Source organism: Hippocampus bargibanti, linkage group LG19 (genome assembly GCF_051943395.1).
Source record: "Hippocampus bargibanti isolate YZ-2025 linkage group LG19, ASM5194339v1, whole genome shotgun sequence".
NCBI classification, from domain to species: domain Eukaryota; kingdom Metazoa; phylum Chordata; class Actinopteri; order Syngnathiformes; family Syngnathidae; genus Hippocampus; species Hippocampus bargibanti.
In genome coordinates, this window is record NC_142752.1 from 8,752,527 (window position 1) to 8,766,415 (window position 13,889).

General features: G+C 41.1%; 2 protein-coding genes across 4 annotated transcripts; both read right to left on the reverse strand.

The window, feature by feature from the left end:
* Positions 1 to 65: 65 nt before the first annotated feature.
* On the reverse strand, positions 66 to 7,440 carry LOC148883908 (CLOCK-interacting pacemaker-like). Of its 3 annotated transcripts, XM_089022228.1 has the most exons (5): positions 7,098 to 7,439; positions 6,235 to 6,363; positions 5,926 to 6,081; positions 5,650 to 5,822; positions 66 to 4,355 (listed from the first exon to the last, which is right to left on the reverse strand). In XM_089022228.1, the coding sequence occupies exons 3-5, from the start codon at positions 6,035 to 6,037 to the stop codon at positions 3,606 to 3,608; spliced, it is 1,035 nt and encodes a 344-aa protein (XP_088878354.1). In that variant the 5' UTR covers positions 6,038 to 6,081; positions 6,235 to 6,363; positions 7,098 to 7,439; the 3' UTR covers positions 66 to 3,605. The 3 variants fall into 3 exon arrangements, with proteins under 3 accessions (XP_088878354.1, XP_088878355.1, XP_088878353.1); XM_089022229.1 differs by lacking the exon at positions 6,235 to 6,363 and having other exon boundaries at positions 7,098 to 7,440; XM_089022227.1 differs by having other exon boundaries at positions 5,926 to 7,439.
* Positions 7,441 to 9,133: 1,693 nt separating this feature from the next.
* Positions 9,134 to 13,600, reverse strand: actr10 (actin related protein 10). The gene is made up of 13 exons (XM_089021916.1): positions 13,451 to 13,600; positions 12,674 to 12,746; positions 12,489 to 12,571; positions 12,284 to 12,392; positions 12,097 to 12,204; positions 11,930 to 11,997; positions 11,765 to 11,844; positions 11,432 to 11,467; positions 11,272 to 11,351; positions 11,127 to 11,200; positions 10,034 to 10,115; positions 9,630 to 9,831; positions 9,134 to 9,550 (listed from the first exon to the last, which is right to left on the reverse strand). Exons 1-13 carry the CDS (start codon positions 13,525 to 13,527, stop codon positions 9,369 to 9,371), a joined length of 1,254 nt encoding a protein of 417 aa, XP_088878042.1. The 5' UTR covers positions 13,528 to 13,600; the 3' UTR covers positions 9,134 to 9,368.
* Between the last annotated feature and the right edge of the window lie 289 nt (positions 13,601 to 13,889).

The window sequence follows — 13,889 nt, forward strand, 5'->3', positions numbered from 1 at the left end:
ACTTGCTCAGTAAAAGGCTCCCAAACATAAAATGGTCAACATCAAGCAAAATAATAAACACAACAGTAACTGAAAGCATTTATTACAAAATAAATGACATTGAAAATACAAAAACTGAGACACAGTGCCCCAGAATCAAATAAAAGAACGTTAAAATTATTCTCTTCTACCTCATGCTGATTTAATCACTAAATATTGACCAATGACTGCGGATGATGACAGGATCTACTCAGATTTATATAGAGAGAAAGAGCAGGCCAACACGGGAAGAACATGCAAACTCCATACAGGAAGGCCAGAGCCAGGACTGAACCCGGCACCTTAGCACTGCAAGCCCGATGTGCTGACCAGTCAGCTAGGCTTGACTGGGCCATGAAGCTGCGGGATTGAACGCCACACACAAATAAATCATTTATGCACACAAACCCTTTCTCACATTGATTCTTTTTTTACAAACTGAATAACTTACTCTCATAGAGACATACACTCACATATACTCACACTCAACTCACTTCATAAGGAGCTGATAATGTGCACCTGGCAGGTTAAAACGACCCTCTTTTAGCTTTCTCTCAAAGAAACGCTTCCATTATTAGCTACAGAATCACAAAGAACTAAGAAGACTAACATTACGAGCGGATGTTTTTTGTGATAATATTGGCGATTGGTCTCTCAACGTATGCAGTCAATTATAAAAGCAGAAACTAAAACTGGAAAGACAGAAAGGACAACAAAGCACGACCCACAAGCGGCTTAAGGTGGTCTAACACCCATTTAGAAGACTTGAGTACAACAGTTGAAGCGTCGTCAATGGGATTAGACGTAATTATATTGATGGGGCTTGAACTGGGAAAATATACAGTGCACAATCCCTCGATTTCGTGAACCATTTCAAGTATTTTTTTGGTGCTCAAGACAAAGGGAATATTTATAGTGGTTGAGGGGCATGCGATGATTAGCATTAGCTGCCATGTTTTAGTCCGCTCAGGATAATGCAAAGTGCTCAAAGGCACCACAATCATCAATGTCATTTTTCCACTTTGAACATTTTCAATGTCATTTTTCCACTTTGAACATTTTCAAATATCGCCAGATCAATCATCAAAGATGGCACAACATGAAGCACCGGCTTCACTAACAGGAAGGCGACAATGCATGAAACGTGAAATTAAAAGGACAACCGACGTCATTTTTTTTGTTTCCTAACTGACATCAGAAAAACGTCTTATAGCATCTAAAATACCCAAAACACGCAGGCTGATATTTTTAGTCAAATGCAAAACACCAATAATTGTGGATTTTCATAAAATCCCGCCCCCAGTTCGTGACGTCACGCCAAGACGTCTTGCCTCGCTCGAGAATCAAAACAATGGCTTCAGATTCGGAGAAGATGCTTTCTTGTTACTCATCCAGTTAAGAATATGATTCAAATAGCTCTGAAGAGGAAAGCATAAATGTTCGCAATCGATTAAAGGAGTCCTCCCATATGAATTCAAGCCGTCAATGACACCAATGTAGAACCCAGAAAATGCAGAAGATGGCGCCCAAGCTCCGTTGGAAATGGGCTGATTTGTCTGCTGGGAATTTGTCTCAGCGAATATCAAATAGTTGTCTTGGTGCAACACACAACGATTCACCATCGCATTATTTATGTGTTTTCCTTCTAATTTCACCATCAACACGAAGTTTTCAGACCAAACAAAGTACCGCAAAATGCATTGTGTGTCGCTTTCTCGGTCAGGGGCGTTCCCTCCGTGACGTCAGGACTCGTCACCAACTCAAAAACAAGACTTCGTGAATATTCAGCGCGAGTCTTAAAAAGTAAAATATAGCTATATGCAGTGGAATCTTTGTAAAATACGCTCAGTACAAGTCATTTGAAGTGATTTTACAAATTATGGACACAACTTGTCCAGAAGCGTCGGTTGTCCTTTAAAGGGACGCTGACATGATCCGCCTGCCAAAATGTCGGCTCATGTAAAGTCAGCGTTTGAAGTAAGGTGTGGCTGCCATCACAAACCCCACCTAATCTTGCCTTGGTAAATTTGTAGTTGGTACATATATGGGCATCACGATAAGAAGATTCAGGGCTTGAAATCATTAACCGCCACCTTTTTTATTTGTTGACTCTTTCAAAGTGCAGCGAACTAGCACATAATGGCACTATTCTTGTGTTTAAGCCATAAAACAGTATTAGTTTGGCACCAATGGACGGAATCTTGGTACTATGAGTTCATTCAGACAAAAGTAGTTCTTTGTGACCACTTTGAGGCATCAACAGCTAATTACGGTCAAATAATAAACCTTATTTTCGAGGCACGTCAATTACTTGCAGATTTTTGTGTTAGTATGCTGATATGTTATTTCAGTCAAGAGTCATTTCATGCTCATGATGCATTTGTACAAGTAAAGGCCTCCAGCGTCATAAAATGTAATTTGATGGAATTGTGCAAAAAGTGACATGTTGGGTTCACGTGGACGCCATATTGAAGTGACTGGGAATGGTTACGGGTTTCTTTTGGGTCAATCAAAGTGATAAGAATGACGGGATTTTCTATTAACTTATTCACTGCCATTCCCGAATTTATTTGGGAATTGAAAATATGACGTGGAACGCCATTCCCGAATTTATTTGGGAATTGAAAATATGACGTGGAACGCCATTCCCGAATTTGTTCGTGTTTTTCATGCTTGGATAAAGCACTGGTCAGACCTCTGTCAATGTTTTTTTTTCCACAATTGGGCAGCATTTCCATTTTTTTCCCATGTGAGCGCTTTGTTCCAGCTTAAGCTGTTGTTAATGTGCTATATAAACCAATATGTATAACAATCTATTTTCGTCAATGGATGTTATAGCTGCTTCATGTTACAAAGAGGGTACAGCAAGTGCTGAAGAATGAATGACTCTCTGTGTCTGTGTTGTCATCTTATTTGTTTTTTAGTTTTTGACTTTAAGATGGTGCCGTAAGAGTGGCTGCCTTTCCAGCAGCTCCTGTATTTTTTCTACTTCTTTCTTTCCTTTCCTTTCATAACTTTGCTGCTGTGAAATGTACATTTCTCCACTGCGAGACAAATAAAGGTGCATCCAATGTACGTATTGCATTGTATTTTGGACAGCCGCCCTCATTTCAAGGTCAGATAACTCCATACCCATATAATTTAGGAATTAACTCATTTTTTCTGATGAAAGAGGATGATATAAGTTTTTTTACGCTGCATTGAATGTTGATGTAGTCCTAAAAATTCAATATTCTGTGGGTCTCTGTGGGTCCTGGAATTTGAGTGAAAATGACAAAAACACCGGCACTGGAGTGAACGCATTTTTGCACATTGTCTGGCAGTGAATGAGTTAATATGTGAAATCTTATAGTAAATGCCGGTAATAATGAAAGTGTGACTTGAACAACAGTGCAGCGGATGTTGAACCAACAAAATATCGCGTGTTTGGGTCTGGGGGTAGCTGGCAGCCAAAAATATAGGCCAAACTGTGCACGCGAGGGTTGGAGTGGATGTCTAATGAGGGCAAAATGACTCTCGCACCATCCATCTGTCTGTCACAACCCTCCCTAAATAAGGATTGGCCATGTACTTTCCAGTCAGGGGGCCTAATCGTCCTTTAAGCCAGCGAGTGACGCCCGCTTCTTGTCCTCCTTTTCCTCCTCATGAAGGCTAGCGTGAAGCTTGACGCAGATGCTGGTGTCACCGCTACGTAGCGCCTTCAGGAAGAGATCAGTGTGCTCCCTGAGGCGCTCCAAGTCCGACTGCGTGCGGCGGTTCTGGCGCAGGAGCTCCTTGGTGCGTAGCGTGATATCCAGGAGGCCCGATTTGCTTAGGATGTTATACGTGTTGCAAAACCGCTTTCGCTTCGTGTCGTCATTGTCCCACTTTTGTTCAACCGACGAGACATTGTCAAGGGGTAGCGGACTGCTCGCGCAGCTGGGAGGGAGGGAGAAAGATAGGGATGATTCTGATTGGCTCACAGCCGGCGAAGGCTGTTGCGTGTCGTCAATGCTTCCGGAGAGGAATGAAGTCTTGCTCTGGTTCTTCTGCGTTTTTTCTTTTGAACCGTGATCCCGCTGAGACCCTGATGCTGACGAAGTAGATATAGAAGATGCCAAAGAGGTGGAGGAAGTGGCGCTCCCCCTTCCCAAGGAGGAATTGTCGGCAGGATGCGGCGCAATCTTAGGGTAGGATTTGAGAATGGGAAGATACTTCTTTGGGCGTCTGTGTCGGGAGGTCTCTTTTGAAGCCTGGCGGGAGACAACGGGCTGCAGGAAGACCACCTGGGTCGGCGGGACCACCTCCATGCTGGAATTGAAGCCCCAGGGCTTCATGGCAGGCGGGTTGTCTCCAGGCTGCCGTGATAACACCATCAATAATAATAATAATAATAATAATAATAATAATAATAATACATTTCATTTATAAGCGCCTTTCAAAACTCTCAAGGTCACTTTACAGGCTAAGTTATTCTGCGGGTGAGCAGCAGCAGCCACGAGCGCCAGCGTTCACTCAACCTGGAAGTAACTCAAATAGATAGAGAGCTAGCTGGTTAGCCAATCGATAGCCAACAGATACCTAGCCAGATAGCCAGCCGGCTAGATTGCAAATAGCTAGCTAGCCAGCCAGATAGCTAATAGATAGCAAATTGCTAGCAAATTATAATAATACATAGTACACGTCTGTGTAAGCTCTCAGTCGTACAGGAGTGGTCCATCGATGAGAAGGTTTCTTCAGCCGTCATCTGTACAAAAGTGAAGGTTTCGAAACCTTCACTTTTGTACAGATGACGGCTGAAGAAACCTTCTCATCAATACATAGTACATTTCATTTATAAGTGTCTCTCAAAAATCTCAAGGTCACTTTATGGGAGACGTTTTTCTGCAGGTGAGCAGCGGCGGCCACACACGCCAGCGTTCACTCAACCTGGCAGTAACTCAAATAGATAGAAAGCTAGCTAGCCAATCGATAGCCAACAAATACCTCGCTAGATAGCCAGCCAGCTAGACAGTGAATAGATAGCTGGCCAGCCAGATAGCTAATAGATAGCAAATAGCAAGAAAATGATAATAATAATATAATAATAATAATAATAATAATAATAATAATAATAATAATAATACATTTCATTTAAGGTCATGTATTTTTGTTGGTACAGATCAACTACATTTTCATTCATTTTCAATGAGCAAAGTTGATTTGAGCTACGTGATTTGAATTGCAAGCAAGTTCACTAATCTAAATAAACACTGAAGTCAAGGCACCATTGGAATTAAATGTTAAGTTAAGACGGCGGAAAAAAATCATTGGTACGGCCCTACCCACTCTCGAGGACTTGCAAGAATCAAATACAAGGGCGCGGAAAATCCTACTGGACCCTCCGCACTCTGCTCACCACCTTTTCTAGCGACTCCCCCCAGGCAGGCGCTACCGATCTACACGCACCAAATCCAGCAAATATTTAAACAGCTTCTTCCCCCAACCCTCAAAACAGTAACCCAAATATAACTGTATAGTGCCTCTTTACTATTTTTTTATGATGATACTAGTGCAGTGTGTTCTACCGGAGACAAATTCCTTGTGTATTCTACATACTTGGTCAATAAAGATGATTCTGATTCTGAAAAAAAAGTTTGAGTAGGCTTGTACCTGTTTTAGGAGCATATTGTTCATGATGATCATGGGGGACATGCCGGAGTAGGACCCCCCTACCACAGCCATCTGCCCAGAAGTAGAACCCTGGGCGCCTTGTTGCACCGAAGGCCGTGGTGAGTCCTCAGAGTCTGTGTTGTCCACATTGCTTGTATACTCTGAGCTCGCATCTGAAGACGATGACAAAAAATACATTAAAAAAGGGGATGGGCCGCTGGTTGCATGGTCATTTAAAAACACATAGTGAAGCCTGGTAAAATTTGAGAGCAGAACCTGAGAATCCAGAGTCCCTTTCCGAGTCGACTCTGGAAGTGTGGTGAGATTTCATGATGTGTAGCCTGCTGGGGGGCCGCGAGTCACTTTCCGCCTTCCGTTTGGTACTCATCTCCTCGCTTTCCAGTTGCTAGTTACAAGATGGTCTACCAGCAACTATATCAGCATATCAAGAGGGTAAATATAGAAATCAATCAGGAAATGCTTTTCACTCTCAAGAATAAGCAGAATATGAACAGCCTAAATTTTGTCTTGCGAGTTGGAGAGATGCAAAACATGCAACATAAATCCAAGATTGGGATTGCCCACCCCTGCTCTTGAACGCTAATGTTGCCAAACAGACCGCCACCATTCCTCATAGGAGGGCGCAAAGGACAATTCAGAATCTTCAGCGAACATCACAAAACAATCTGGGCATAGAGGAGGAAGCCAGAGTACCTGCAGAAAACCCACATAGGCATGGTGAGAACATGCAAACTGCAAACGAGTAGGCTGGAATACCAAATTCGAAAATCCAACGTCAGAAGGTGAAGGCATTAACCACTTAACTAACGTGTATATTATGTTGCTTCATTGTTTTTTTTTTTTTTTTTTTTTTTTTGGGGGGGGGGGGGGGTTGGGTGTATCTCTAGAGGTTAACCAATATATTACATCATATTATTATGATCTGATGTTGTATTGTAAATTAAAACGGGGGTCTTTTATGACATTTTTTTCGAGATTACTGTTCGCCCGAAAGGTTTTTGGATTGGCAGTGACAGGGTCAGACAAAATAATGACTTTGCAATTTTATGAATGCACCGATCACCCGCTTACACACAGTAAAAAAAATATCTGAAAACTCTACAAGTTGTCCTCTGAAAGACGAGCATTGCAGTGTACATCGTAAAACTGCACAGACTACTTGTTCGTGGTAAGTGTTCACACTAGGATACCAATGCACTATTCTTAAAGTACAAGACACGATTTAAGGGCAGCGTAAACTAGCAAGTGTTTCCAAAATGTTTAGAGGCGACACAATACATCGCAAACATCTCGAACATTAGCACTTTTGTTAGCTTGGCGCTTATTTGACGTCGCGTCGACAGCTAACCTTTAGCCCCAACTGTAAAGAGAAACATACAAACCAAACAAAAATATTGTTAATAAATATACAAATTCATAAAACTTACTTTCTGGCGACCAAGCGATCAGGAGGGCTGAAAATGTCGTGTATCCTGGATATGCAGACTGCTCTTCGGGTGGATGCTCTTCCGTCTGTGTATTGTGGGCACCACTCTCGGCTCTCCACGATGCAGTACACGAGACAGGATGGCTCCTCCTTCCGCCTGTCAGTCACATGCAAAGCACGGTGGCAACCAAACACAGACAAAATCCGCAAAATATCATTTAATATCCCTCTAAAGGCATTTAAAAAAATACATTTGTATGCGTAGTCGTGTTTTATCGCTAATAACGGTGAAAAAATACGTCAAGCAGGAAATAAGTGCAAGAGACTTCCCATATATGGAAAAAGAGGACGCAGGTTGTCTGGCGTCTGATTGACGTCACCAATATCCCCGCCCATACAGTCGTGTTGCGATCTCCTGATTGGCCAGCTTGGCCAGCAGCTGAAAAACGTGACTGCTTCCCAATGTGAGGCAGACGAAGTACACGGTGTTCAGGAAGCGTACAGTACTACACGGACGCGAAACACTAGCGTATCTCATGTACCATCGGGGAATCCACTGACGTGGGACCGTAATATTGTGGCGTATTATATAATAGCATTGCTTGTCTCGCAGCTAATTTGATCTTCTATTCTCTGGAGAGGGTGGCGTCATAAAACGCAAATCTGTTCTCCCACTGGCAGAAAAAAAATCTTCACAGGCTGAAAGTTCGGCTGTCACGAGTAGTGAGAGACAATGATTAACATATCAAGTGTGAGTCACAATGAAAACACATTAATTTGCGTGGCACTTTCCAGGCGGTTAGGCAATGCGCCTTTTTACACCAATAATACCTATTAACTCATTCACTGCCAGATGTGCAAAATGTGTCCACTCCAGTGCCAGGGTTTTTGTCATTGCCACTCGAATTCCAAGCCCCACAGAATATTGAGTTTTAGGACTAGATAAACATACAATGCAGCGGAAGAAACATTAGACTCTCTTCTTTAATCAGGAAAAAAAAAAATATCTGAATTATATGGCTCTGGAGTTATATGAGCTTTATATGAGGGCAGCTGTCCAAAATACAATGCAATACATACATATTGGTTTATACAGACACCCCCCTACTTATGAAAATTTGAGTTACGAGCAACGGTACATCCGAACATTTTCGTAGTAACGTAGTATTCTCTTCAGCTGGACATGTACAGATCTTTATAGAGCACATATTTTATTAAATGTTTATTTTCCAGTACAAACCAATAAAGGTTACTTATATAAGCCTAAACCATATTTGTATAAACCCTAACCATACTCATATAAGCCTTCAACATGCATTCCATCCAAAATATAACACTTAAGCAACTTCCGAACAAATTGACCAGACGAACGACATTTCAGAACGTATCTCGTTCGTAAGTTGGGGAGTTAACAACAGCTGAAGCTGGAATAAAGCGCTAACATGGAAAAAAAGGGGCATGTGGAAGGGAAAAACATTGCCAGAGGCCATGGCCAGCACCCAAACAAGAAAAAACAAAATCTGAACAAATTCGGGAATAGCGCTCTGTCATATTTTCAATTCAAGAATTAATTTGTGAATGAGTTTAGAACCTGCATTATTGTTTTTATTGTTACGCCATGTTTGTGTTTTGCTGTATATAACAAGCATGATGGAAAGGAAGGCCAACCACAGCAAATTATTTAATGGTTTCATGTACCAAGGCGTCCCTCGACATTTGCGTTTGCACAGTATTGCAGACTTTTGCTGTAGTGTGTGATCCTATTTCTTTGTGGACTGATGTTACTCCTCAATCATGTGACAATTAACACAAACCAAAAGAAAATTGCGTAAAAGACAAAAAGTGTCATGGTTGTTCGTCTAAATGCCCCGTGATTGGCTGGTAAGGTGGTCGCACAAACATATTTTGTGCGACCACATTAACGTCCTCAATTTTAAGATTGGTTTAGATGGGAGATGGGCAAACATTTGTGAATCAAAAGCCATATTTTTTTGCTCATTGAATTCGCTGGTATGACTGAAAAAAAACAAACGTAAATGTGCAGAAGACCTTTATTTGAAGACTTCGACAGAGACCACCAATATTAAATAAATATAACTTATTTTCACCTCTGTTAAAACAGTAACGCCTCACGTGGTTTTTAACATGGTGCCATTTTGGTTGGACAAGAAATACAAAGCAGATGTTTACCTTAACACATAAGCAGTGTGGATCTGTTATAAGGATTCCAGGGTTGCGGTTCTACAAGGGAGGACAAGGTTGCAGCAGTGTTCTACTTCTCCGTGGAGAAGGCTCGTTTCATGAGCGGAGGCGGCGTCTTGCCGGCTTCGTACAACGACTCGGGTAGCGGCGCGCTCAGGCAGCACCAGTCTGGTATGCGTCCTGTTTGGTTGTAGTAATCACGGGATACTGATCTGCTGCCCAGGATATCCTGTAGTGCACCAAATATGGCGCCTAGTGGAAATATACCAAGTTTAAAATGAGATTTTATATATATATTTTGAAAAGAATGAGTTAAAAGAGTGTTCCACACCTCCGACCCATGCGGTGCAGTTGGGTTTGGCGGGCGGAGAGTGCATGCGGAAGTTCTTGCTGGCCAGCACGTCGCGGTATTTGGGTTTCTCCACCAGCAGGCGAATCTCGGCGAGCAGCCTGTGGAGGAAGCCTGGCAGCATGGCCGTGCCACCGATCACCACCAGGTTCTCGGACAGCACTTTGCGTGTGTCAATGGGGCACTAAAATAACACAAGATGTTACATTGTGACCACCCAGAGGAAAATATGTGTGGGGGTTTTCCTTGTCAGTTTGAATTATTTACATAACATAATTACTTGTGAAAAAAACGACGGAATTGAACAACAAAAGAATAAAATATACATAACAGATAATTTATTCTTTTTTTTTTTTTACCATCTATTACGACTTCTGTCGGCGTACCTTAACCAGGGCGTCAAGTATCAGTGAGGCCACGCTCGTTTCTTCATTATCCTGCTCAAACATAATCTCCATCAGTGAGTCCCTGCAAAAAAAGTGGACAGAATGAGATTCCCCATGTTACAAAAAAAACAAAAAGACAGCATGTCAACACAGCTTCAGCGCTAAATCTCAGTTTCAATCCTGCCATTGTATTGAATTCCAGAGACCGGCAAAGTTAGCATGTTGACACAGCTATAATTGCACAATTCATTGGAAATATTCTAAACTCATTCACAAATTTATCCGGGAATTGAAAATATGACGTAGAGCGGCATTCACAAATTCATTAGGGTTTTGTTCTTTCTTGGTTGCCGATAAAGTGTTGGCCATGGCTTCTGGCAATATTTTTTTCTTTTCCACAAGAGGGCAGAATTTCCCTTTTTACCATGTTGTTCCAGCTTCAGCTGTTGTTAAAGCGTTATATAGACCAATATGTATCTACAGGTATTGCATTGTATTTTGGACAGCCGCCCTAATTTCAAGCTCATATAACTCCAGACCCATATCATTTAGCAATTGACTCTTTCTGATGAAAGAAGAGAGTCTAAGGTTTCTAACGCTGGATTAAGTCCTAAAAATCAATAATAATAATAATAATAATATTTTATTTCAAGCGCCTTTCAAAGCTCACAAGGACACTTTACAGTCACAGACAAGAATAGATACAATAATACATAAAATACAATTATAAATAGAAGCAACAGATAAAGCTACACAGAAAATGCCATTTTAAAGAGGTGGGTTTTGAGATGGGATTTGAAGGTGGGAAGAGAGTCAATATTACGAATGTTGGGAGGAAGTGAGTTCCAGAGTTTGGGGGAAGAGCGGCTGGAAGCTCTGTCCCCCACCCATCGTGTTGAGATGGGCAGGGGGCACAAATTCTGTGGGTTCTGGAATTCAAGTTACAATGACAAAAACCCTGGCACTGGAGTCGACACATTTTTGCACAATGTCTCGCAGTGAATGAGTTAATTATACTAATGTGTTTGTAGTTCCAAGAAAGAAAATGAACGGTCGTCGGGTGACAAATTTAGCAGGTCGATACTGTTCTCACCTGATTGAGCCTTTGATATGCAGGATTTTCTCACCATCCAGAGGATAGTCAACATCTGGTGGTGGAGCCGGACGCTACAAACACAAAGATGATAACAATTTCCTCTAGGTTCTGTTAATTAGGTATGTCCTCACATGTTACTTACCTCTGCGGAACCATCCATGTTGAATTTAGCCGCCTGGATCTTGAGGCCTCTTTGTAAGTCGCTGACAAAACATGTCCTCACTGTGGATAAGAAACACTTTTGTATCAGAAAATTACATCTGGTCAAAGTGGGATTGGAGATTTTGGGTGTTTTGACCCACCTTTTATGTCTTCCACTGTCTCTTCTGGTATAGTGCCTGAATGGAAATGACAATACTGCATAAATATATCTTCAAATATGAATTCACGCGATAAGATTCAATATGCCTTGATGTATCGCAATTCATGTTTTCCCCTTTGATTCAAATGGAAATTGAAATTATCCGTTCCAAACCCCGAATTTTTTATTCTGTAATGTGTTTTATAAAATGGAATCTATGAGGTAGTACTTTCCATGTGATTATTCTTGATTAAAGCAAGGCAGTTTTTTATTCCACCACCATAAAATACTTTTGCTTCAAAGGCACATGTTGAAAAATAAAAGTTTTTAATACCAATGATGGAAGGGACACTTTCCCCAGTGCTGGTGTCTGTGTCCACAGTGCACTGTTCCACAAGAAGTCCATCTAATTCTCTAAAAGACACATACAAACACAATTAAGTCAGTTATCTGACAAATGCTCATGCGTGTGAGATGCAGTCCAAAAAAAGCTATTCACTTGTGAATGGCCTTTCCACCCAAAGGCAATGCCTCCCAAGCCGGCAGGATCGGAGTGCACTCATACACCTGGTAGTGGAGTTAAGGTGTTTCTGAATACCTAAGCCCCAAACATCAGAAATCGGGTGTTTAATAAAAAAATAATTCCTGGTTTGAATAAAAGGATACAGGCAGCACCAGCGTCTCAATGTGGCCACAGTCCATCACGAGGGCCGAGTTGATACCTAATGTCATGATGGCCATGAGGTGACTCGGTGCAAACAACACAGAGGGAACCTAACCGATCAATGAATATATAATAACAGCCCACATTAAAATTTGAGAAAAGCTGATTTCTGTTACACATTGTCGTTACCTCAAACTGTTTGAAGAAAACCTTGGTGAGGGTCTCTCTGAAGTGAGATGGGCAGAGGATGGACTCGATAATGACCACTCTTCTGTCGCGAGGGTTCACTAGCAGATGTCTGATGATTGGAAATATTTCCATAAAGTTATAGATAACAATAATAATGCATTTGTTCAACTTATTATTCATTATCAAAAAGCATACAGTGCAATACCTGAAGTATAGAATGTGGATAAACTCTTTTAGGATGACATAGAGCTCTTCTGTGTTTATGTTGTATTGAACCACTTTGGTTGCCTGAAAGAGAAATAATGCAATGTGTGAATGGGTCTGTCTTCCCATCCCATGAGGAGAAACACTATATAAGACGGCTAAATAAAACAAAGATTTTCTTCGCACCTGTTGCTGTCCCCGCTTGCGGATCTCGCTCGGAATGATGAACCTGGGCCCCGTTTCCCCTGCAAAGCCACATCTGAAATTGAGGAAAAAAGTGCAACATTACATCAATGGCAACATTCTGTTCAGCAAAAATAAGCATTGAGTTGTTAAAGATGTTTTTGTGTTCTGCTTCATGTGATTTGCCTGAAGCGAGACTATTGTGCTTGATTTAAGTAACCACTGCCCAGATGATAAAAGCAACCAAAGTATTTTCGATAAGACAATGAATGCCATTAGGTTAGAAGTCAACTTTTTTGATTAGATACCTCCCAAATAAATGAGTGCTGAATATAAAACTCTGGAGGGTCATTGAAACAAGGAGTTTGTCTTTGTGAAGACATAGAGCAGTTGAAGTTAGATTAATCCGATTGGAGACGTCTACCTCCGATGGCATTTTTCCAAAGGATCTTCTGTTACTTCGCAACAACATACTAAGAACATTCCTGGGCACATCGGTACAACGACAGACTACAGATGACAATTGTACATAGCATATAGATTCAGAACGACCACATTAAAATAATTGAGAATGATTATTCGTCACCTTAATGACAATGCATCTTAAACTGTTTAGCTTCACGAAAATGCGATCAGCGACTTGTTGGCATCATATAGTGTCATGAATGCTTTCCATTGTAGTGATAAGAAAGATTGTTGTTCAATGCAGCGGAAAAAGCCCCCAACATTTAGCACTTAGGCGTAGTATCAGCTAGCCGAATGCTAACAATTAACACTCACTTTGTGTACGCCGCTCCCAGATCAATAACGATGGCTGTTTTTTCTGCTCCACTTCCCAAACCATCAAATAATGGCATTTTAACTCAATTTCAATATTGTCGCTTCAGTCGTGTCGATGCACTCTTGGCATTATTTTTGGGATGGGCCTGACAAAAGCTATGACGTCGCTAAATATGCCTGATAAAAATACGACAAAACGTGAAGAAAATATATTTCCTTTCGTTTCAAAATATCAACAGGCATTTATATTTGTAGGAATATATTTATATATACTATACTAAATATACTTAATTGGAAAACAAAAACGTGGCCATTACAATTACAAACAATTAAAAGATTTGCACAAACTAAATGTATTTCCGGTCATTTTAATCACATATTAGTAACATTACAGGGTAAACATATTACTTTCGATACGCAAATATATTTACACATTTAG